Source organism: Tiliqua scincoides, chromosome 5 (genome assembly GCF_035046505.1).
Source record: "Tiliqua scincoides isolate rTilSci1 chromosome 5, rTilSci1.hap2, whole genome shotgun sequence".
NCBI classification, from domain to species: domain Eukaryota; kingdom Metazoa; phylum Chordata; class Lepidosauria; order Squamata; family Scincidae; genus Tiliqua; species Tiliqua scincoides.
In genome coordinates, this window is record NC_089825.1 from 26,180,161 (window position 1) to 26,206,553 (window position 26,393).

At 42.2% G+C, this 26,393-nt stretch overlaps 1 protein-coding gene across 4 annotated transcripts; it reads right to left on the reverse strand.

Annotated features, from left to right (window-relative positions):
• Nucleotides 1-1,777: 1,777 nt before the first annotated feature.
• KRIT1 (KRIT1 ankyrin repeat containing) lies at nt 1,778-26,290 on the reverse strand. Of its 4 annotated transcripts, none has more exons than XM_066627530.1 (18): nt 26,216-26,290; nt 22,272-22,396; nt 20,771-20,930; nt 18,213-18,305; nt 17,011-17,140; nt 14,795-15,038; nt 14,573-14,688; nt 13,958-14,101; nt 12,809-12,965; nt 11,864-11,971; nt 10,741-10,897; nt 8,300-8,451; nt 7,203-7,369; nt 5,335-5,422; nt 4,048-4,254; nt 2,892-3,008; nt 2,357-2,496; nt 1,778-1,989 (listed from the first exon to the last, which is right to left on the reverse strand). In XM_066627530.1, the coding sequence occupies exons 2-18, from the start codon at nt 22,371-22,373 to the stop codon at nt 1,974-1,976; spliced, it is 2,298 nt and encodes a 765-aa protein (XP_066483627.1). In that variant the 5' UTR covers nt 22,374-22,396; nt 26,216-26,290; the 3' UTR covers nt 1,778-1,973. The 4 variants fall into 4 exon arrangements, with proteins under 4 accessions (XP_066483627.1, XP_066483628.1, XP_066483629.1 ...); XM_066627531.1 differs by lacking the exon at nt 26,216-26,290 and adding an exon at nt 25,063-25,126; XM_066627532.1 differs by lacking the exon at nt 2,357-2,496.
• Nucleotides 26,291-26,393: the final 103 nt, after the last annotated feature.

Consider the following 26,393-nt stretch of genomic DNA (forward strand, 5'->3'; position numbering starts at 1 on the left):
CACTAACCTTTAAGTAAGGCAGCCTAGGAGCTAATGCTTCCATTTCTATATCTACAGCAGAGGTAGCCAAGCTGCAGCACACCACATGCCACTTTTTATGTAGAGAATCTTAAATGTGCCACTCTACCTTAACATCACCTATACCATTTTACAATAACTAAATAGAGCCTCCAAGTTCAAGGGCAGTGTACCTCTGAGTCCCAGAAGCTACAGAGAAAGAAACAAGAGACTGCTGTTGTCTATTTGGGTCTTTCTAAGATATGTGGCTGACTGCCACTGAGGCCCAAAAATGGCCTTCATGAACCTTTAGTTTGGCCTAGCAGGACTCATTCAAAGGTCTATTTGGTCAAAGGTCTATATAAGGTGAATTCATTGTCCTCCTGCACAGCCCCCCCTCCCCCTTCTGCCCACCTTCTCATTTTCAAAGATGGTCTTAAGTGGTATCTCTTTGTGGATAATTTTTCCTGAGGATGGTATCTCTGCCAGCTGGGCCACCTGGGCTTTGCTGATCTTATCAGCCATTTTTGCCCTGCCTCACTTGGGGCTCTGCTGCCTTTTACTGCCAGCCCCTTCCTTCTTCAGCACTCTATCAATACTGGCTTTCTTAGGTAAGCAAATGACCTGCCAGATAGTGGAATGCAACTCACTAGCAGGGACAGACTGCACTTGCTCCCAGTGTGGAAGGGACTGTCACTCCCGAATTGGCCTTTTCAGCCACACTAGACGCTGTTCCAGAACCACCTTTCAGAGCGCGATACCAGTCTTTCGAGACTGAAGGTTGCCAACGTGAAGCATCCACCCTATTGGTTTTCTCTCCTGTCCATTTCTTGCCTCTTTTCCCTTTTTCCAACCATTGCAAATCAAGCAGAGTAGTTTTGGCCACCCTGAGTGTGCCCACTGTAGCATTAGAAGCTTGTGGGTATTCTGTGTACGGAGCAGCTAAGAAATCAGGTAACTGTAAACTGCTGCAGTGCTTTATTATTTAAATGTTTTTCAAAAACACATGGACACTTTGCACGTGCCACTTAGAAAGTGTCCGCATGCCACTGGTGGCATGCATGCTGCAGGCTGGCCTCCCTGATCTACAATAATATCTTGAGTTTTATCTCAAGTATCATCGCTTTCTTCTTTCATTCTTGAAACAGCCATTGTTTAAAGGGACTGGACATTGTTTAATATTGCTGAGCACCTGGAAGTGGCCCACATGGAGCTCGGCTTGGGAGGACAAGTCTCCCTTAAGTGGCACAGGGTCTCCAAAGCCTGGGAGGGTGGCTCCACCATTCCCTTTCTGGAGAGCAGCAAACTGGGCAGGAGGTTTCACCTTTCAAGTCAAGCTCTACACAGGTCACTTCAGGGTGCATGGCAACATTAAAGATCCAACTCCTTTAGATTAAAAGGTTGCTGACATTCATCCATGTTTTTTCATCAGTGGTCTGGTCCCTACCCAGATGAACGTGCAAGGTATACCTGTACAGTACATGGAATAAGAATAGATTTGGGATGCAATCCAATGGTCCAACTATGCTAGTCTGAGTGAGATACGACTTGGCAGAAGCCCTTTCTGCTAGCGCATCTTCAGATATGCCTCCAGCAGTGCCACTAAGTCCACGCATCTCCACTGGTGACACAATGTTTAAACTATGCATCGCTTTCTCAGCATAACTATGCCACTGTAGTTCTCTGTTCGCTTTGTTTGCTTAATACTGCTCCAACTGAACATATATACAAGTTTTCTACACAAAATATAATTTTATTTTCATAAAAAACATCAAAAAGGTTATATCAAAATAATAGCTATATTAGAAGTTTTACAAGTAAACAACACAACTTCTGTACAACTCATATACATGCAAAGTTGCATCTATAATACTTTGGAGTTTTGTGTAACACAATTTATTGCATAACTGTTCTCCATTTACTTCAGTTGCTTCTTTCACTAGGCATCAGCTGGCTGCTTAATTTCATCAGCAGTTTTACGACAAGACCTGCCTACAAATAGAAAAACAAATTAAGTTGCTATTCTTGTTGTTAATAATTGCTTACAACAATTACTTCTAGCTATAAAACATAAGATAAACACATGAACTTCTTCCTTAACGGCATGCATTTAAGGCTACAATGCTGAAAATCAAGTTCAGAGCTATGAATTATGTTAGGATGAGATTCTTGTGATTCAAAAATTATAATGCACAAACACTTCTTTGTCCTTTAGCCCAATGGTTCTCAAACTGTCAGGGAGTTTGAGAACCAAAGTAAAGGGGCAAAAACAGCAATCGAAAAGTGGAAGTGGGTTCCGTTTGTTATTTTTAGTTTTGCGGAGGCTTGGGGAGCCCTATAGAGGGTTCCGCGGACTCACTGCATCCCCCTGGAGGCTGGTGATGGCTGCAGATAAGTGTAACCCCTCTTTGTCCTTGGCAGTGAAGCAGTTCTGTGGATGCCTTCGGCCCGCCCCTTAAGGGACCAGAGACATGGTGTTCCAGGCTGGTGGATTGCAACCTATCAGTTTGAGAACCTATGCTTTAGCCTATGTATAAGTACTAGGATCATATACTTAAATTGTCTCTAATGAGACATATGTTTGCCTTATTAGTATGACAAAATGGTATTTTGTTATTTCAGAGTGAAATAGACTATTTTTGAATAAATTTATGAGTATTCTGTCTCCCATTCCTCAAACTTGTTAATTTAGTTATAATAGGCAATGTTCCAAGTTGTTTGGAACTCATACATGACCTTACATTAATGCAAGTCCACACAAAGGCACTACTTGTACTGAACTTCTTTTATTTTCAAAGACTTACCCAGTAACTGCTCTATCTTAAAATGATTGTGCATCTATAGCATCAGTTATAATTTTAGTTTGAACAATAACAACTCAATAGCATACTTACCTGCTTAGTATGGACTATAAAACTCATTTTGTTTTCCAGACTATGTATCTGAAAACAAGTATCTGCATCTCCCAACTGCCACATAAAGCAACCGTATTTTAAGCTTATGAGCAAAGTCTGTAATAGAAACAAGTAGAAATACTAAAATAATCTATAAATTGTCACCGTGCAAAGATGATTTTGTCAATAAGTTATCCCCCAATCCAGTTTCTCTAAAATGGAAATCTGACATACATTTCTGTCCTTGAACTGAATCACAAAGAAAATAATACTAATAATACTAATATAGGTATTTATATACCTCCTTTCTTGGTTGTCCATTTCTCCTCAGACTTTATTCAAGGCGGTTTACATAGGCAGGCTATTTAAATCCCTGTAGGGATTTTTACAATTGAAAGAAGGTTCTATCTTTCAAGAACCACAACATTTCAGATGTTTCTTTCTGATCTGGTTTAATATTCTGGCCTCCATCCTCCCATGCTCAGAGCAGATGGAATAACTCGGCTCAGCTTGTCAGCTGCGTCAAGGTCACACGGTGCAGGTGGCCTCGAACTGGCGACCTGCGGATGTTATCTTCAGGTAAACAGAGGCTCTACCCTCTAGACCAGACCTCCTGCCCCAAGGAGGCTGTGCTGTGCTGTGCTGTGACTTATGAGCTGTGCTGTTGACTTTAACAGGATTGTGCTGGAGTAAATGAAGTTAAATTTGGGAAGTGTAACTCGTGGAAAAGGAAGCTTTATGTAACAAAAGTACTGCTCTCGGACATATATAAATAAATTCCTCACTATGAGAAACTGGTGAGTTTGGGGCCAATCCTATCCAACATTCAAGCACTGTTGCAGTCATGCCAATTGTATTGTGTACTGTGTATTGTATCCTGCAGTGGGGGGGGGGGTCGGGTCACTGAGGCAACCTCAAGGTAAGGGAACATTTGTTCCTTTACCTCAGGGCTGCATTGTGGCTGTAAAGTTGGATAGGATTGGGCCTTTTGAACCTTTCAGAACAACTTGAAACTTCGTATTGCCTTACATAATTTCAGGTGCTCTGGGAGGAGCAACTGAAAATAATTGTGATGTGCTGAATGCATGCACCTATATTTTATACCCTGTGTTTACAGGTAGTTTTTGCTATTTAGCAATAAGGCCAGTTAACATACCTTGGTTTCCATATTGAGAAGATGCAATCCTTTGACATTTACACCTACATACACTCTGATGACTTTATGATTACTTGAGCTTGCCTTTGTGAACACTTGTCCTGTGAAAAAAGCAGCTCCATAGGTAGGAATCTCCCAGCAGTTCTGCAAAAACATGCGCTGCAGGTGGTGCATCTCCTTACTCACACCCTCACTAGTACTGAGACTCTGGAAATACAAATTGACATACCCACAAAAGATACAGTTTGAATGTTCAGTTTCGTTAGGTAAGATAAAATCAGAGACATAGGTACTTTAATGACACTGTAATGCTAGATATTCAGTAGGAATACATAGAAAACTATTAACAATTCAGAATTTATGAGCTGTGCTGTTGACTTTAACAGGATTGTGCTGGAGTAAATGAAGTTAAATTTGGGAAGTGTAACTCGTGGGATGGGTCTAAACACAAAAGATTTTGACCTCTTACTACACTGGGGCTGCAATCCTAGGCACACTGTATGGTCTCATCCGATCCTTGCCTGGCTGGTGGGGTGCAGCGCTGCTGTAACCTCAGCTGCATCCCAAGGGCCAGCTAGGGACCAGGCAGCAGGGAGAAGTAAGTAATGAAAACGTTTACTTACCTCCTCTGCTGCTTCATGCTCCCCCAAGGACCTACTCAGATCTTTGCCAGTTCTTTTGATGGTGTAGATCTGAACTGCCACTATGAACATGTCAGGCCCAGGAGCTCTGGATTACATAGATACTGTTGCTGCCAAGATGTGCCCTACCCCGATCCGTTTCACCATCACCCTGCCCGTTCTGGTCTATAGCCTGTCTGTGGCCTACCACTGCCAACAAGGGGGCTTATTGCCTGCCACACTGTCAGCAGTGGGCCACAAACTGTTGGAGTGGCTGCAGCAATGGCCTACACAATACGATAGCAAACTATGAAATCTGAAAATGTATCGGGCAGATAGGACTGGGCTGATACTTAAAGGTAAGACTCATTGAACACTGCAAATTACTTCTCCATAGACATGCAAAGGACTGAACTGTTGGAGCAACCAACTTTATTTAAACATAGTTTATGTTTGGCATTACTGCCACAGATATACTGTTACAAGGCAAAATCAATTTTCTACCTCATGTATTTAAAAATAAAATATACTCCCTCGTTATCAATGGCTCCCAATTAGCATTTAGTGCTATTTTTTAATATTTTTCACATACCAACATTTCCTGAGAATAAATAACATTTTTAAGGATGAGGTTTCCTGAAATTATGTTGCTGTTAACCGTTCTCACCTTGTATTCATGAAGTATTCGGTTTGTCCAGTGTGGTGCCTTACTTTTTAGTTTGGTGATTGGGACTATAGATTTTAAGTTTTCTTCACTGGAAATAAAACCATAAACATTATTTTTACAACACTTAGCATGTATATGTATATGTATAAGTGTTATATACTTAGCATGTATATAACAAAACAGGAACAACTGAGCCTTGTGTGCATTGATGGGCAAACTACTGCATATGATTACACAGGCCAACGCACATTTTGCTTCCTTAAATGTTACACCAATTCCTGAGTATATTTGGGGTGCCGATTCCAAAAATGGCATCCGTTTTGCCCTATCACATCTAGTTTGGAGATATAGTATAGCTTCATGAGGAAGCTGCTTGAACCATTCACTAATGAGGCTATACTATATCTCCAGAACTAGACGTGATAGGGCAAAATGGATGCCATTTTTGGAATCGGCATCCCAAATTCATTTCAAACCACCATAAAGTTAGGGAAAAACTTTTCTGACACTCAATTTTGTAGGCCTGTGTTATCAATCAATCAGTTAAGTAACTGAACGATGCTCAGTTGGCAATGCAGAGAAGTTGTCCAAAATCAGCCAACAGCTCCGAACACCTATCTGATAACATGCATCTCAGGTTTGGATTTATTCCCAACACACATCATCCTTACTTCATAAGTATGTTAATACGAATACCCCACCTATTGTAAGACAAATCAAGACCCTAAAAAAAATCAATTGTAAAAGTCAACAAGAATTACAACTAATATGTGCAATTAATTATGTGACCAAAAAAAAATAACTCTGGGTCCAATCCTATCCAGTGCTGATACAGCTGTGTCAACAGAGAATGTATTGCATCGTGCAGTTGGTGGGCAATCATGGAGGCCTCCCCAAAGTAAGGGGATGTTTGTTCCTTTACCTTGGTGCTGCATTGTAGCTGCATCAGCATTGGAAATTTAGATAGCTTTAGACCCTAAGGCTGCAATCCTAACCACACTTTCCTGAGAGTAAGCCCCATTGAACAAAATAGGACTTACTCTGAGTAGACCTAGTTAGGGTTATGCCCTAAATGTCCCAATAAGAATCAGCCCCTCTTGTGCATGTAGGACCCAATTCAACACAATGATCAGTTCACAAAGGACAAAGTCTGCTGGACATAGGTAATTATTATCATAAAGCTCAACAATATTGATAGAATTCAGTCAAACAACGTGGTATGATTACAGATACAATCCTAAATTATTGGCAATCAATGGGATTTCCATCCAAGTAAATACATTTAGGATTCAAGGATTCAAGTAAATACCAAGGAATACAGTCTATTTCTAGTCCTGAAGTTTTTTATTTTCTGAAGATGAAAAGCTAATCTACAAAGCATATCATAAAAGACAGTCTTCTCAAAAAGAATAGTGTGCAGATTACTGAAGGAGGAAAGCCAAAAGAACCAGCTCCCTCATAGTCCAATATGCATTGTATATAAAAGATAAGCTGGAATCTTCTGTTGGGACAGAATTCTGGTGCCTCTTGATGCAAGTGGAACAAAGACTGCATATGAAGGGCCAAACTACAGGTCAGACTTGTCGCCCATTTACATCTGCTGATTCGACTCAAGTTTTCCAGTTCAAAAAACTGGAAGTGCGTCTTAGACGCCTCCCACAGGCGTTCTGAGACATGGGGAGACCACATGTGACCTCCCTGCGCCTCAGAACACCTTCAAAGGAATGAATTATGGCAGTTATGACTATATTGATGTCTATCTCAAGATGGCTTCTCCCAAGGTTCTGATTCTGTTTTCAGACTGTCTTTTATGAATACATCTATTTTGAAAGCAAAAAAAATGAACACTACACTTAAAATCCACTCACTTTAGGAAGCCCTGCTTGTGTTTTTTACTCTCATAGTTTCCATAGACTATTTGCAGGAGCAGACTTGCAAGTGTTATCAGCTTGGCATCAGGTGAGGTATAAAAACCTTTCAGCAAATTGTACCTGGCCTCATCAAATAAAATGAGAATAGCCAGTGGATCTTCAATCTGTAACATGAACAATATTTATAAATAAAATATCTAGTTGAAAAGCAGTATATAAATACTGTTAATAATAATTTTAAATAGTTTTTTTTAAAGAAAAAAACTAAACTAAACTGGGTATCACTAACAGCCCAATCCTATCCAGGCCAGGCAATGTGGGTGTGCTTCTTTCAGTGCTGCCACAAAGCAGTCAGCAGCAGTTATAAAAGGTGCTCTACCAGTGTGCTTAATAGCACACTTAATAGCACACTACGGAGAATGCTGGCAGGAAGACCAGAGCCTTCCCACCAGTGCCAGTGCATCCAGAGCTGCCTGCCATCAAAGGTAAGGTGGTGGGAGAGGCAAGAAGGGGTGGGGGAGTGCGGAACAGAGTAGTGGAGGGGCAAAAGGATGTGAAAAGGGGTGGGAGATGGTGATCAGGGTGGCAACAGAGGCAGGGGATGGGTGGATCAAGTCTGGGAAAGGGGGTATGTTTGGAAGCTGTGTGGATCCCACACTGCAGGCCAATACAGACTTGTGCCAACTATTTCGCTAGCACAGTTCCAAGTAGACCCCCTTCCCGCAATGCGTGGAGGCTTACCCCCGTCCCAGACCAGGCCTGGGATGGGACTGGTCTCCAGCACTTAGGCCAGATCCTAAGGCCCCCCCCCACCAGCAGCCTAGCATTGCCCCGGGCTACTTGCATCTGTGCCAGCTGCGATTTAGCTGGCACAGATCCAAACAGTCCCATAGAGGTGGCCGGGGCATCACTTGGGGTAAGGGAGCATGTCCACTTACTCTGAGTGGCACCACATCTGCCTCCTAACCATGGCACAGGCAAGTAAATATGGTGCAGGCTAGGATTGTGCTGTAACAAATGTTATTATGCTGGCCTCTGATTAGACAAGCCCTGGTTTTGCCCTTGTATTTGATACAGAAAAGTATCATGCTCACCTTTTTTTCAACCTCTAAAGGAAGTCTCACATCTCTCCTCAGGAAAAGCTGTGGAGTTTCCCTTTGAGGATCTAGGTTTGTCAATTCTGTGAGTATTTCAGGCCAGTCACGAACATGCTGCAGGGGTTTGTGATATGGCTTTAGCTGGAGACCTGTATGACAAAAACTAGTTATTTCACATAAATATGATAAGAGAATACAGTGCATATCAAATATGTATGAATCCTGTGACACACAATTAATTTAGAAAAAGAAAATAATTTTTCTTTATCTGTTAAATTTCATCAATGTTAATTTAGTGATGACTAATTGATTCTACATCATACTACCAATCAGTAGTAACTAGGACACTTACTGGTGCTCTAGCACAGGGGTGTCCAAAGTTTTTGGCAGGAGGGCCACATCATCTCTCTGACACTGTGTTGGGGGCCAGGGAAAAAAGAATTAATTTACATTTAAAATTTGAATAAATTTACATAGATTTCCATAAATGAATATATTAAAGATGAACTTTTATGAATGAATGAAGGTCTTGCAATAGCTCAAGGCCTATAAAAGGCCTTGCACAAAGCAAGGCTTGTCTTTCCTTTGCTGCCGCTACTGCATCACAGACATGAAACAGCAAGCAGTGATGGAAGCCCTCATCCCACAGCTCATGCGAGAAGTCAAACAGTCACCCTCATGCTGAAAGCAGTTGCGTCGGGCCAGTGTGGGCTCCAACAAATTTCCGGAGGGCCAGAGGCTCATTGGAGACTGGGGGCTCCCTGAGGGCCGCATTGAGAGGCCTTGAGGGCCACAAGTGGCCCCAGGGTCGGGGTTTGGGCACCCCTGCTCTAGCAGAACAGATGTGCTTAACTAAAAGTGCAAAAGTCAGTTTTATTTGCAGAAAGTACTGTCTTCACAGAACAGGAACTAAAAAGGCCTATAGAGAAACTAGAACTAGAGAAACAGCTGACTCAAAGATTAAGGAAAGGCACCTGTGATATAAGCAATATATCTTGCTTATATGCCCCCTCTCACACAGGTTAAAAAAGGATTGGATCATTTGTTGGTAGACAGGGTAGGGACAGACTCTATCCAGGTATCTCCTAATTCTAAACAGATAACCAAAATGATAACACTTCCCAGAAGCAGAACTATCATGACACTGATTGCTGGCAAATTTTTAGGTTTCCACTAAATTCATTAAAAGTTAAAAGCGATGAATCAGCAAATCCATGCATATATTTTGAATATGTCTGCAGTTATTTACAGATTTATACCTCAATCTAAAACTTTGCTGGGAAGAAAAATGTATTGAATATCATTTTTTTAAGTACTTTGTCCCTCCTTGCCATTGCATGCTAATTGAGCTGATTCTAGTTCTGTTTTCTGTGAGCTCATGATTTATACCAGTGTTCTTCAACCTGTGGGTCACGATCACAGCCTCATATGGGGGGGTCATTTTAAAGCCTGTACAAGAGAGGACTTGGATCAATTCCAATAATGTTACTGCCTTATCAAAACTGAGTTTTTGATATGACTGTGTATGATCTTGTTTTCTTGCCCTGCAGCCAGCCCTGCTCAGACTGCTACCTCACAAGGTTGATGTGAAGACACAAGAGATAGAGGGAAATGGAACAGGTGGGGGCAGGGATGGGGATGGGGGGGATCGGGTTCCAGGACGAGGGCAGCATTGGTGGTAAGTCCCCAGTCTCGTACTTTATTTGAATCATGGCATGAAAAATGTTGACAACCACCAATTTATATTAAGGACTTGAACCCACATCTGCTTCTTCTTACTTAGCACTTTGAATTTCCAGTTCAGTATTGGATTTTGCCCATGCAACAAACCTATGATGTCAACGTTCCCATTTTACACATAGGGAGATGAAGAGGTAATAAATTCTTCCCAAGTTCCACAGTACGTCCACAGCAGAGAAGAGATTTGAACCAGTAGATCAGCACGGCCCATGCATCGCCCCAAGTAGTTTGGGCCTTAACCTCAACTTTGAGAGACTTAAAGTCGAGGCTAAGGTCTAAACTACAAGGGGTGATGCATGGGCCCTGCTGATCTACTAAGTTCAGTAAGTGTTGGGGGGAAAAAACTATTTGATATCAGATTAGTGATTCACTTACTCTACAAGTGGCAGCCAATGAAGTAGAGAGAGGACAGAGGAATACAAACATTATGACATCATATCACACGTTTTCAACTACACATTACAGGGGAAATGGGGGTAGCTAAACCTAATTTGTGGCTTTTTCCAGTTGTCTCCTGTCACAAAAGATTCTCCAATGTACTGGTGAAAAATGTGGCCACAAGACAGCTGATTTATTAGGTGCCTCCATCTTTGCAGTATCCTTTTTACTTATGCAAAGCATTACCATGTTCTTTAAAAAAAACATGGTACTAAAAAAAAAACAACTTTTGAGACATCAGGTTTTAAAAAACTACTTACTAAGGTTTTCAGAGCAGATCCAGATAGTGAAGTACTGCTGTGTTTCTTGAGAAAGACGCATTCCTTCCATTATCTGTTGTACAGTAGTGTTGTTCCCATGTTTCAGCTCCACAGAGCGGTATGACCCATCCATGCGATAAATTCGCACTTTTTCATACTACAGGAAATATAGAAAGCAGCGGTCCACAAAATTTGTCTGGCCTTGGTAGCCAACCAGAATCTGTGCTTGCCAGTACCCTGCTGCACCTCATTGAGGAAAGGAGACAGCCTTGTCTCTGAGCACCTCTGAAATGCCGAACAGTGTCAGGGATGATTCCCCATGCTTTTCCTCAGCTCAGTATCAGGTTATGCTGTACTATGGTTCTGAGATGGATGGAGCAGAACTGAAGCACAAATGATAACTTGGGGAGCAGAGCAGGGGATCCTCACCTCCCTTGCCTATAAGGTACAACTGCAGAAGGGGGCTAGGGGAAGAGGAATGCTTGCTGTGGAACACACATGGCCTTATTGAAAAGAAGCATTCAAAAACACAAGTGAAGATAAACTAGTATAAAGATACCATTCTGTTTTACTCAGACAAAGGCTTTTAGTCCACTTTGGGAGCAACAGGAGTTGCCCTTTGGACTGGAATAATAAATAAAATTAAACAATTGATGAGGACTTATGAAAATGAGGGAGTACAGGCAGCCCTCAGTACCCACAGGTTTTGTACCCACAGATTTGAATATTTGTGGGTTCTGAACCCATATAGTGGGCCATCTGTAGCCCTCTGAACCCGACCGGAGCTGTGCTAACGAGGGCCACCCTGTATACTCAAATAGCATGCAGAGTTGTTCTACTGCATAAGAACGTATTTATTCTAGAATGTCCATTAAAATGGACTATGATACTAAGAAGTGTGAATATTTAAGTAGGTCATTAGTGATCAGATTTTAAGATTAGAAATGGAACAGAATAACAAATTGATGGCATTATACATAATATGGCCCTGGTTTGTGGCTATAAGAGCCAAGCACTTAAATTCCAGTCATTGCACATGAGATTAGTGCTTCCTTTTGCTTTGTAATACATCTTCTAAAACTAAGAACATGACCAATGAAGGGTCTGAAAGATTAATACATACTGGTTTATTTATGGCCTCCTTCAGCAAGTTTGCTGTTTTTCCCCACTCATTTTGTTTGTTTTCCTCGCAGACATTTATTGGGGTTCTTCCTTGCTGATCAGTAATATGCTATAAATGGAAATAGGAAGTCATTAAAATTACAGCTCCAAATACAAGAACCCTGGTAAGAACAACAGCATTCTCCCTCTTCATTTTAGAACGAACCTGCCACCCATGGGCAGGCATGACTCTGCCCTACTTTACAGTCCCAGCGTAAAAGGAATAGTTCATGCCCATAACAAAGAAATTAAAGTTAAGGGTACTCCCAGGTAGAGGGTATTGTAAGTGACCTTCACTTCACTCACAATTCACACATTCAGGGTGCTGTTCCAAGTACAGTGTGACAATCATTGCTAGTCAAAATTTGAACTAATACAATTGTACCTTTTTATTTAAAGTACTTTTATTTAAAGTACAGGCGGTCCGCAATATCTGCTGATTCAGATCCCACGGATTTCTTCATCTGCAGGTCCTCAAACTCGCAGTGTGGGAGCCTCTGCAACCTGGAACCCCTGAAGGTAACTGGAGCAGTGCTACCACAAGGCAACAAAGGGCACTTCTGGCTTTTGCCAAAAAACAGTTTTTTGCCTGTGGGCTTTATTCTGAAGCCCACAGCAACTGCAGGCAGATGCGCTCGAGCTCTGCGGGTTTCAGTAAGCCTCTGGAGGATTAAAGTCCCCCAAAATTAACAAATGATTTCAACATCTGCAAATTTTGGTATCCAAGTGGGTTCCAGGAACAGAACCCCCATGGATAACATGGGCCAAGTCTACTTGTGCCCCATTGTCATTTCTCAAAATGACAACTTAAAGCACCCCAGTTGTTATCTTTTACAATTGAAAAATAACCCATGCTGAAAAGCAGGCTGTAACTGTGTAAGAAACCATGATTGCAAATGCATCTTACTCGGTCAATTTCTGGATGATTTAGAAGAATCTGAACAATATCAGCATGACCTCCTCCAGCAGCAAAATGAAGTGGGGAGCTAAGTTGTCCATTCAGCAAGTTTGGATTGCATTTGCCTTTCTCTAGCAGCATACGAGTGGCTTCAACCTTTCCATACCTACAGGAAGAACAAATGCAAATGGGAAGCATAATGAAACAAAATCAAGGTATGATTTCATAATTTGTAAAGTACGCCCGGGGCAATATATGCAAGGAATGAAATTTCCTGGATGATCATTTTAATGCAGCCTATGCAAAACTAAGCAGCTTTCTGGAAACACTTCATGCTCTGCAAAGAATACTATAATTTAGTGAAGGAACAGATGAGAGGGAAAGCTACCATTCTAAACAAAGTCAATCCATTTCTTTTTCAATATTTTAAGGATATCTGAACATTATTTTCTAATACCTTCCACAAGATTTTCAATTACCAGTTTTGAATCTATAGTTTAAAACTGCAAACTTTCTAACAATAGCAATTCAAGTCGCTAGAGCTGACCTCTATGCCTGAGTAGCCAACTGCTATAGCATTTGTAAAGTCTAAAGTCTGAGCCACCAGAGCTCTTGCACAACTGAAAGGAAACAAGTGGCAGAAATGCCTGTTCTTATGGTGTGCTTATAAGGGAGAACCTGTATAGCCCTTTGACAGGGTTATAATACACCACACTGCACACATGGCCCTATCAGAGGAGGTCGTCTACTATGAGGGACAGAGAGTGGGCTCTGCCTCCACTTCTGCCTCCTTTTCTACATGCTCAGCTCCTTAGTTTTCCATGTAGCAAAGAATGTCTACTATTCACACTAATGTGGAAAAATAAAGAGCTGCATGTCACTGGGATGCAGGCTAAACCTGTTCTGGGTGATCCCAGTATCTGGAGCAAGACTCAAGTTTTGGCGTCTCCCAGTTGTGTCCTAACCTGCAGCCTGTTTGTTTTGTCCTAAAGAATTCAATGGGGATATTGAGAACTGAGCAATACATATTCTGCATAGCCATACTCCTGTTTCTTGACTATAGCAGAAGCTTGGGAACTGGCTTTTATTTATCCACATAATGAAAATACGTATAGACACCACATTCTTAAAGTCTGTTTGCAAAAGCACTCTGCTCACCAGCATGCATAATGGATAGGTGCCCAGTGGTCACTGTCTAGCTGGTTAACTGAAAAGTTCTCATCTAGAAGTTGACTTAGTAACTCAGAATCTCCTTCACAGGCACTGCGATGAAGAGGGAAATCATCAACCCACTGATGTTCCCTAGGAGGAAAATTTAAGAAGATGCATAATTTCAGTCAAGTTGCAGCCACTGAAAACAACTTGTGTCTGACATACAGCTAAAAGGTTGCTATAATGCAAAAAACAGTAATTAGCCAGTTTTCTTTCTACTGATGCACTCTCCTATTGCATCCCTATACATACTGGGGAGTGACCCAACTGAGCATAGTGAGTTCTGTGTAAGCATGCATAGGATTGCACTGTAAGCCTATATTGTACACCACAGACTTATTGCATTGATAAGAATATTTATCAATGCACTTTAAGAGCTACTTAGTTAGCACTTTAAGAGCTAACACAGCCTGAGATGGAAGCTAAAGATGCTGTGTGCAGTTTTGTTTGTGGTGATAGCCACTTCCCCCGCATACGCTACAAAAGAGTGTTTTGGGCTGAGAGAACTGGAACAATGGGTTTTTAAAAAATACAAATACAGACAAAAAAGTATCACAGTACTTGTCTTCCATGACGCTGCTCATGCTGCGTTGCCACTTTTCACATTTTGGAACCTGTATTTTTGAATAGTCTGGGGCGCCAAGTCCAAAGTATGGGTTTATAACCACTTTGTCAACCTGGAAAAACCATATAATTAAAACTGTGGCTTGAACTGCACACTAAGGAATACTGACCTCTAATACTGATACCAATACTCTCAAATTTCCAATTCTGCCTTCTTACCCTATTAGTATATTGAAGATCTGACCCAAACAAAGGGTTGTAGATACACATGTCTGCTTTCTCAAGTGCCAGCATTTTACTTTTGATTTCTAATGCTGTGTATCCCATGTGAAGGGAGCCCTCTGTCTGGCCAGGTTCAACAGCATAGGCAGGATTTGTGACATTTGTTTTAATCCTCTCTAGGGGAGATGGTCTGAACAAAGCTGGGATAGAATGAGGCTGTAAATGCCGTTCTTCTAACCATCTGCAAAATACAATGTACAAGATTAATTCACTTTCTTCATTTCATTGAAGAGTAGCAATTACTTAGCACAGCATAATATAAAATATTAAATTAATCTTACAGTAATACAAATGCTTAGGCTGAAAGTAATACATTTTAGCCTTGATTCAGCTAAGGATGCAATCCAATGCACACTTACTTGAGAGTAAGCCTAAATAAACTCAGCAAGGCTTGCTCTGAATACACTTTCTTAGGATTAGGCTACAAGTCCCAGTGAAGCAATGAAACAAGTTAGTCATGCCTAACTTAAGTCCCACCGCTCTCAGTGGGACAGCCATAACTTGCTTTCCTCTGTTCTGGCAGTTGCCTAAGGAATTAAAAAAGAAAAAGGAAGCATCCTCTGACAACTGCCACTAGCGAAAGGGGTTCCAAGTTGTGCTCTTGTATGCTTGTGGGCTTTTGTTCATTTTAAAATTGTTATTTCTGTAGTTCATTTTAAGCCACCGTGAAGACCATTTCGTTGAGATGACAGTTTAGATCCTTAAAAACCTTAAGCTGAATTGAGTACTTTGCATGCAGTCTAACTGAGGTGTGTGTATGGATCATCACCTGCTGACATTCTTCCATTCTCTTATCTAAGCAGTAAAGTAATTGATGAGCACGATGGAAAATGCCTATGGAGTGAACGGAGTAACTCCAGTGGCAGTGCAGCCTCCTCTGCATCCAATTCAGGAATAGAGGCTGCTGGAGGTCTCAAGGGAAGGGGACATTCAGTCTAGCAGCTGCTAGGGGTCTACTCAAGCTGGCACCAGCAAAATAGCTGGCGCAAGTCCAAGCAGCCCAATGCTGGGAAATCAGGCCCAGGAAGAGCGATAGGATATGGTGGTAGTCACTGCTTCTGTCCCCACCCCATCCCAGGTCTGATCTGCTCTGTTACACCCTCTCCTCATCTCTATTCCTGCATTCCACTGCCCCACCACTGGCTTATGGAGACCTTACTTTCTCTGACGGGTGCAGGCAGGGTAGCGCTGGTCTTTCTACCAGTGCCACATGCTTCCACTCTACCACAATGTGCTTTACGGCATGTTTGTGACACCACACATGCTCGTACCACTGGCACAAGGTCCGTTAGGATTGTGCTGTGACTTTAGGACATAGCACACACTGTTCTACACAGACCATATTACTTTGTAGATGTGGATGCTGAATGAACAATCCACCTTTGCAGATAAGAAATGGCGTTTAATCCCAGAACATTTTCGTGTATTGTTAAATTAAAATACAGTTGTTGTGATACAGTAAATCTCCATAAAAATAACCTTTACATCAGTGGTTCCCAAATTGTGGGTCTGGGACCCACCAGTGGGTCATGACTCAATTTTTGTTGGGTCACAAAACTGACAGGGCAGATTAGGCTGTGTGCATCAAGGGTTAAACAAGTTGCTGGGGGGAGTGCTGCTGCCCAATCACCATTATAGCCACACTGCTTGGCATTTATAAATCAGGCAGCAGCCTCTAGGGCAGTGATTTTCAACCTTTTTCATCTTGTGGCACACTGACAAGGCACTAAATTTGTCAAGGCACACCATCAGGTTTTTGACAGTTGACAAGGCACACCATGCTGCCAGTGGGGGCTCATATCCCATTGATCCTACTAATAAATGATCTTCACCCAAACTCCTATGGCACACCTGTGGGCCACTTGTGGCACACTAGTGTGCCACAGCACAGTGGTTGAAAATGGCTACTCTAGGGCCTCTAAAAAATTTGGGAACCACTGGTTTAGAGGTACATCTAAAAGTTTTTGGATGCTTATAAAATGAAGATAAAATAGCAAATCTATGATAAACAAAAACATAAGTCAGTCACATGTTTCTAAAAAGGACACTATAATCTACCTTGAAAACTCACAGTATTTTATTGAAAACCCTGAAAAATATATTTGATTTGGTTTTGTCTTTAAATTGAAGTAATTCTACTGAAATATTCTTACTTATCCAAGTAAATTAGCATTCTAGCTGTAAGCGTAGCAAAGTGAGTGCTAGATTCACTGCAGACCCTCATGATGTCTTGAAAGCAGTAGAAAATCGGGCATCCAGGACTGTATGCATACTTTGTATTATCTACAAAAGAAAGGAGAATTAAAACTTCCATTTAAGACCTAAAAATATCACTCTCTGCAATATAGAAGTGTGCTGTTGTGATTAGAGACTTGGCTCTTCTAGCAAATTCCAAGGTTGAATTCAGCCTTGCCCTTTAATTAGGAAAAGCTATCAAGGTAAGAAAGATGACTGTTCCTCTAGTGATGAATGATAGTTCCGGAGGTCAAGGAGCAAGACTTGTAAGAAGCCAGTCATGAAAGTTTAGTAATAAGAGGCCTCCTGTCTCCATGTAATAATTTGAACTTAAATGTTGAGTGTAGCTACTTGACAGCCCATGCAGTAGTCAAACAAATTTAGAAAATTTCTCTAAAGCAGTGTTCTTCAACCTGTGGGTTGTGACCCCAATAGGGCTGTGAAGCATTGGGGGGGAGGGGGGAGAGTGTTGCTGCAAACTTTCAAAGCCTGTGCAAGAGAGGGCTTGGATCCAATCCAATAATGGTACTGCCTTATTAAAACTGAGTTCTTGATATGATTCCAAAATGGAGTTTGGATACTTCTTAAAATGGATGCCAGCATATCAGTCTAATACTGCAATCTTATGCACACTTTCCTGAGAGTAAGTCTCACCAAACACAATGGGACATTTAAGTGAACATGCATAGCATTGCTCTCTAAATTGTCATGTCAAATTCTAGGCTTGTTTTACCACATTGGCTTTATAAGTTTGCTGCTGTTCTTTTCACTGCAGCATCTGATGAATTAAGACAATGGTCTACACACAAATTCTTTCTCCCATAATAAAGAAAGATTACATTTGCAGCACCTTAAAATTCTTTCTTTTTTTTTTTAAAGAAACAACTGTAGATTAAGAAGGTTTTGAGCTTGAATTTTGACACTGGATCAGAGGCATTATAAATATATCTTCTTTCTTTCGTCTGAAAAAGGCCATAGAGGCCCACTCCTGAAACCACATGGCCCTCAGAACAGTTTATATGGATGTGGAATTAGATTTAGGACTCATGCATATTTTAAGAGAAATCATATTGAAATCCTCTAATTGTGGATAATTTCCACATTTATATTTTAATGTTACCTTTGACAACTGTTGGTACAACAAAAAGGGATGCTTCCTTGCCTGTCTTCTCTCCATCAAGGGGAAATTTCTTCATTAACAGAACTCGTTTTCCTGGATCCAATGATAATAATTTGAAAAGTCTCAACAATTAAATAGTAATTATCTTATCATCTGTCTTCCTTGCTGACACAAAATATACTGAAAACTAGGCAGATGCTTAGGTGAATAAAATGACTTCAATCTGCTCTTCTATTCTAAACTGCAGGTAAATCTTGTGCAGCAGACTGATGCTCAATATGCAAATAGCCTATCAGCCATGGTTCAGTTCAGTTCAGTAAGACCTTTATTGGCATAAAATACAGAGAAAGAACAGAACAAGACAGGAATGTACAAAGACAACACAACATAAGCAAAAACATCAGTCACTGCCCAGAGTCCCAGGGCTCTGCCTGGCTATTACCCCAGATAAAAAGGAAGCAACATTATCCAGAGTCTCAGGATCAGGAGTGGAGAGGAGAGACTGAAGCATGGTTGAATCCTCCCAGCCCTGCATCCTAGCTAACAATGGACCTAGAAATTTCTTGCGTGACACAACATGTAGCGGGCAATAAAAAAAGGTATGCATTAAAGTCTCAACGCAATCCCTACCACACTTGCATTTCCTCTCTAAGTAGGGGATACCGCTGAACCTGCCCGTTAACAAGGCTGATGGAAGAGCGTTACACCTTGCCAGTGTGAAAGCTCTCCGGGCCTGTGGGCACACCAGGTGGTAAAAGAAGGAGGCCGGTTTCCCAAAACTGACTGGAATATGAAGATGGAGTGGAGAACATGTGGTTCTGGCGGCACTAAACAGCTCTTGTTGTTCAATATCTAGAATTCTTCCTTTGACAATTCTGTAAGCTGCATCACAACCAATCATACCTAACTCTTCAGTGTCCAGCCCTATTGACTTAATATCAGCCATGGTTGTTTGGATGAGTTTCAGCTGGTGTTACCCAAAGAAGCGACAAAATCCTTGGAGATCAATGACCTGGTTATGGTCAACTTAGCTAAGATGACCAGTTTGGTCCAGGATGTAAGTGGTGGCAGTGTAGCTCCAGAACCTTCTGATGAAATTGATTATCTAGATTAGTTTCAAGTCTGGTTCTGGAAGAGATAATATCTTGTTAACCTTTTTGGATCACCTACAGCTGTGGTTTTCAAACTCGCAGGGAGTTTGAATCCCACAGTAAGTCTTTGCGGGGACGGGGGGGAGGCAGCGGGTGCACCCTCCAGCCCGATCAAAAGGGAACGTGGAGCAATCGTGCACCACTTTTGGTTTAGCGGAGCGGGGCGCAATCGCTCCTCTGTCACCTTCCCTGACCTGGGGAGCCCTGCTGAAGGTTGCACAGGGCTCCCTGCACTCCCGGGGGGCTGCAGGGGGCTTGGGCAAGTGCACCAAGCCCCTGCAGCCCCCCTGAGTGGCGCGATCCTGGGGATCGTGCTGCTGCCTCCTCCCTGCCTCCTGGTTGCCCCCACCCCTTAAGGGAAAAGGGACCAAGACTCTCAGGCTGGGGCATCGCGACGCCCCAGTTTGAATACCACTGACCTACAGCAAGACATCAAGGAGGGGGTGTGATTACTGATTGTCCTGGACCTCTCAGCAGCTTTCAACAACACTGATCATCATTGACAGGTATTCTACTGCTGACCAGGATGGGAGTTGGAGCCATCAAATTGCAATCGTTCTGCTCTTACCTATCTTGGAAAGAGGCATTAGGGACTACTACTCCATGGGACATGTCCTATGAGGCTTTCTAAAGTTCCCTCTTGTTGCTATATTGCTTAACATCTACATGAAACTGCTGGGAGTGGAGGCGTAGAGACATTTGGGTGAGGTGTCATGAGTATACTGATAACATTAAACTTTATTTTCTCCAAAAATAACTGCACCGGCTCAAAATTTGTTTCTGGTCACAGGCTGCATCCCTATACTTACCTGGAAGTCAATCATATTGAGCTCAATGGGGCTTACTTCAGAGTAGCCATGCATAGGATTGCATTGACAATCTAAACTGCATATTTCAATCTTTAAAGGCCTAAATGGCCACTAACATGCGTTTCCCTGAAGAGGGAGCTCATAGGAAAGGTGCTACTGCAGAGAAAAACCCTGCCACTTGCCCCTGCCAATCTTAATGTCAGAAAACTGAAAAACATGGAGCAGATTCTTTCCTGAAAATGTCCAACAACAAGGAGGCCGGACACCAGCTTGCTCATGCAGCAGAGACTGCTATCCTGCAAGCCGGCTGAGGATAGGATTGGGCTGTAAGACCCACTTCACCTTTTGGAAAAATGAACATGTTTCTGTTCCAGGAAGTATTTGAAAAATAAGTATTGTTATTTTAGCTGCCTTCACTACCACTGGCTGTGAAACAGGAGCACCCCTGAACATCTTATAGTGGCTATTTATTGGTGTTTCTTTTGCATAATAATAACAATAACAAATATGAGAGGGAAAACTATTACAGAAAAACTTTTGTACTTTATTAATGTTTACAAGAATAATATCAGAGCAAACCAGAGAAAGCCATTTTTACCTTTAATACCCTGATTTCCTGGTGAAATTGGTTTGGTGGTTTCTAGTATATAATCCAAGATGCTTTGTGTGACATCACTGCCTCCTTGAAGTTTAGTTTCTAACAACATTTTCCGTCTCTTTTTCTTATGTCCTTCAATGGGAACTTCAAGCAACAAAATCTTGCAACAACCAAATTAAATGTTAAAGACAAAGAACTACATATACTATTAATGAAGAATATTACAATCTGAGCACTTTCTGCACCTCCACAGAAGTACTTAGGAGAAAGCATGCCAATGCTACAACACATAACTTTCCATCACAAGCAACATTGTGCTGGTGTCAGAGGCAGATAGTGCCAGGCCAAATGTTTAGGCACATGATGCTGAAGCTGTGCATTTCTGCATAAAATACCCTTTTATAACAAAGAGTATCTAGAAGCATTCAAAGAACACAATATGGTAATTAAAATGTGTGTACATGAAAGATCTTTTTTGGGATACATCACTGAATTGCCTGTTTGCTATGGGCCTTTCCAGAAATATGCCACAAATTCATTATTCTTTGACTCTGTACAGTTCAAGAAGGGGATCTGTGTGTGCACTGCACCTGCAAGAGAGTGCACGCACATTATCAAGGCATAATTTGAAAAACAGTATATAAATACTGTTAATAATATTAATAAATAATAATAATTTGAATCAACATGTATTCTGACACAATTGTATGTGTTTGCGTTTAATTTTTGCAAGTTTAATTCTTAATTTTTGTTGGTATAAAACTAGAATATGTGCAATCATATTTCTCATGGGCTTCTACTTCTAAAATGACTATATAATCGGTGGGTACAAAAGTTTACCTATGAAAAGCTAAGAAATTTTAAACCCATATTCCTTTATGCTCACATGATCCATACCTAAAAATCCTTCTCATGTTATAGGATACCATTACAGCATAGCCCTGTGCATGTTTACATAGAAATAAGTCGCACTGTTTGTTTACTCTCAGATAAATGCTTTTAGGATTGCAGCCTTACAGCCCAATCCACTATAACTCCCCATGCATCGATGCCAATGTGGGGCCCTGTGCATCCGGCGGGGGGGGGGGGGGGGTTGGCCTCCTGAGACCTGCTCAGGGTACAGAAACATTTGGTCACTTGCCCGAGGGTAACTCCTGCTGGCCTAGTGAGTCTACTTGGACTTGCACCAACAATACTTATGACACAAGTCCACATGGACCTGTGAAGGTGGACTGAACCTGGGAAGAGGATTTGGATTAGCCATACTGTGATAGAGAAAAAAAGGCAGTAATGCTGTGTCAATGCCACATTCTTCCAGTATGTTTTGTGATAATCCTTTAGTACTAATATCGTGTTTATATGCACTTTAAAGAGCCCTGAATGTATGTAGAATAGGATGCCATTCTCAGCAAGACTCAACTGCTTACAGTTACATAACCTGATTCAATTTTTTGCAATTTCAATCCACCCCCTGTAAAAAAAAAAAAAAAATTGGTTTTACCTCATATGATTTTGCTCGATATTCACGAGAATTCAAGCTTGCAGTATTCTTTAGACGAATGACAGCCACATATACTTCTGTTATAATTTCTGGGTTTCCCATGGCTCGTTAGTATTTCTTTGTAACTGGAAAAAAAGATAAATAGAAAACAAAGATTAAATTAAGAAGAAAAGTTGAAAAAAACTAGCTGTGGTTTAATTCTCTAAAAGAGACCAAAGGCATGTCCCTAATTTAAACTGTTAAACTCCTTTCTGAGCCAGCGTTGGTCATGGTAGATCAGTGATTTTCAACCTTTTCGTCTCATGGCACACTGACAAAGTACAAAAATTATCAAGGCACACCATCAGTTTTTTGACAATTGACAAGGCACACCATGCTGTTGGTGGGGAGCTCACATCCCCATTGGCCACATTAACAAATGACCCTCCCCAAAACTCTTGTGGCACACCTGCAGACAATTCGCGGCACACCAGTGTGCCACGGCACAGTGGTTGAAAATGGCTGCTGTGGATAATAGTGAGCTAAATGAACCTATGGTGTGATTTGCTATATTATATTCAGTACATTTATATGCAGTACCACTTTTCAACAAAAAAGTTCACAATCAGTTCTTGGTCCTTAAAGGGCTCACAAAATATGGAACACCAGCAAGGAGCCACTGGAAAAGATGCTACACTGGAGTGAAAAGAGAAAGTTATTCTCCCCTGCTAAATATAAGAGTACCCAATACTTTTATTTATTTTATATTATTATTTAAAAGATTTCAACTCTATCTTCCTTCTGTCAGAGCAAATGCCCAAGGAGGCTTACAATTTCAGATTTTTGAAAAACAAACAAAAACCAATATATAAAACAATAACAATAAAATATACCACTTCTCAGTTTTTACACATGCTCAAGGCGGTTTACATACCCAGGCTGGTCATAAACCACCACTTTTTCAAATGGCATTTTTACAAGTATTGTTCTGAGAGACACAAAATCCTCAGTTCACCAGGTGTTTCCATACAATTCTATATATAGACTGTCCTGTGTCCATTGAACACAATAGGTCTTCTGAATAGACATGCATAGGCTTGCACTGTAAGGCAGCTTCATGTATTAAAATTTCAAGCATAGCAACCTTTCAACATTTAACATGGGAGCCTCTAAGCCTCCAATAGCAGGGGGAAACTGTAGACTTGATTAGCACAAAAATGCAGCAACATCAGGCAGCTGCCCAGAGCCCATGGGTTATTATTATTTTTTGTTGTTGATTTTTTTCTTGAAAACACTGACTTACAAAAGATAAAAATAAACAAACTGGACAAGAAATAACCTAAAATCACACAATTATTGATGTCTCAAAGTGATGTCCCAACATGTATTATTTTACACATACACTGAAGCACACCTGCCATTTTATTGCCCATTCCCCCAGTTTAGAGAGATCATCCATAAGCTCTTCACAATTCACCCTGGACTTTACCACCCAGAAATGTTGAGTGTCATCTGCAAACTTGGCCACCCTACTGCTGATCCCCTACTCCCAGTCATTTATGAACCTGGAAGACCCAGGTTTAAATCCCGGCTCAGCCATGAAACGTCCTGGGTGACCTTGGGACAGTCATTCTTTCTTGGCTGCACCTACCTCACAGGGTTGTTGTGAGGACAAGAGGAGGGGCGAAACCAGGTTCCCCACACCTTGAGCTCTCTAGAGCAGTGGTTCTCACTTCGTGGGTCACAATGCAATTTCTGGTGGGTCGCGAAAAGCTGGTGGTCGCCATCTTGGAAGATGGCAAAAGCCCTGGGTGGCGCCATTTTGGAAATAGGCAAAGCCTGGGCGTCACCATTTTAAACTTCTTGGCATTGCGAAGTAACTAAGAGTGGCTTGCACATGCGCAAAGAAAGCAGCGTGCTGCTGCCTTCCAGCTGGACCTTCCTCTGCACTCGGAGGCTTCCGGGGGGGGGGGCAAATTGTGGAGTGTGGGCAAAGAAGGACAGGGAGAGACTTGGAAGAGCCAGCCAGGCTTCTCCCCACCAACCTCTGTCAGCTCAGCTGCCTGGACGGGATGGGTTGCAAGATAGAGCAGCTTTCCCCCCGCCCCAGCTGGACTGGGGCAGACCCGCACAATCTCCCCTCTTGTGAGCCTGCCTTGAGGGGGATACTACTGTTCTTATTTCCTTTATTTACAAAAGCTCAAGCTACTTCTTGTATTGAGGTGCATGAATAGGGTGCCCTTGCTTCTGACCAGTACTGAGCACAGTATCAACATCAATATCAGTGTTAGTTTCAAGTGTAATAAAAGAAGTATTATTATTATTAACATTATTAACAGTATTTATATACTGCTTTTCAACAAAAAGTTCACAAAGCGGTTTAAGTAGCTAAAGATTTTGTAAATAAAGACAGAAATAAAAACAGTCATAAATACACAAATATTTTGTTCCAGATGTTGTTTTATTTTTATTCTTTTTGCTTGATAGCAATAGTAGTGAGGGCAGGGAGAATTGGAAGAAGCTTCTGAGCTGGAATACTTTCACTTGTCATTCACAGTTTGAGTTCCTAGGCAAGAACTTCCTGCCTCATGTCATCACTTCCAGCTCTGACATCATAGTGATGTCACTTCCTGTTTGATGATTTCATTTCTGGCTATGACGTAACTTCCAGGTTGATTACATCACTTCCGGGGGTCTCAGACAAATTGTCATTCTCAGAAGTGGGTCCCGGGCTAAAAAAGGTGAGAACCACTGCTCTAGAGGATAGGTGGTATAAAAATGTGTAAAATAAATAAATAATAAATAAACAAACCATGCAATGGAAGGTGAGACAAAAATAACTCTTAACTTCCTTTCATGGTGGGTTGAACAGCCTGGTGACGCTTCAGTGCAACCTTCTCATGCATGTTTACTCGGAAGTGAGAGCCAGTTTCCACATTCATTCACCATAAAGACTTTCCACTTCAGGCTGCAAGTGCGGGGATACCATCCTTGAAGGTTTTCTTAACAAGGCTCCCTGGAGATACAAAGTCAGTATGCCATGGTGCAAGATTCAAGCCTAGCCTTCTCCTAGACGTGCTATTTTATTGTGTGCATATGAACATGTGTGTGTGTGTGTGGTTTCCCCCTCACTGCTGTGGGGACTGTATTCAAACAGGCAGGACTGGATCAATAGTCTGAAGTGGTACAGTCCTATATCACTAAGATCATGTTTTTACCCATTGCTGTGGTGGGGGCTGTATTCAAACAGGCAGAATCAGATTGGTAGGTGAAATGGTACAGTCTGACAGCCCAATCCTATGCGTATCTATTCAGAAGTATTCAGGACTATTCAGAAGTCCCATTAGAGTCAATGAGGCTTACTCCCCGGAAAGTGTGGACAGGCTGCTATACCACTATGAACATGTTTCCACCCACCGCTGTGGTGAAGTGATACAGTCCTATACCACTATGAACATGTGTGTCGCCCCCGTGGCAAGGGCTGAATTCAAAGAGGCAGGACTGGACTGGTAGCCTGAAGTGGTACAGTCTTTTACCACTATGAACATGTTCCCCCCCCCCCCACCGCTGGAGGGACTGTATTCAAACAAGCAGGGCCAGATTGGTATCCTGAATGGTAGAGTCCTACACCACTATGAACATTTCTCCCCACTGCTATGGTGGGGGCTCTACTCTACAGGCAATAGCCTGAAGTGGTACAGCCCTAGACCACTACGAACATGTTTCCCCCCATCCTGTGGAGGGCTGCATTCCAACAGGCACAGTCCTCTGCCCCTGTGAACACTCCCCCGCCCCGGGGCTCCGTTCAAACAGACCCTTCAGGACCGGGTGGGCGGCCTGAAGTGGTACAGTCCCCCCAGCAGCTGAGTCTGTCAGCGGCCCTCCCAGAGCCGGGCAGAGCGCAGGACCTCCGCCGTGCGGGGCCCGTCGAACGGGGAAGGGGGGCGGCCAGCGCCGCTTCTTACCGCGCCAGGCTGTCCTCGGGGCCGCTCGGGGGCTGCGGCTCGCTCCGCCCAGCCGGCCAGGCAGCCTCCCTCCCCTGGGCCGGCAGCAGATCCGCTTCCCGTGCGGCGGCGGCGGCGGCGTTTGAGGTTCCGGGTCGGAGGCCCGCCGCCGCTTGTTGTGCTGCCGGCCGCGGGAGGA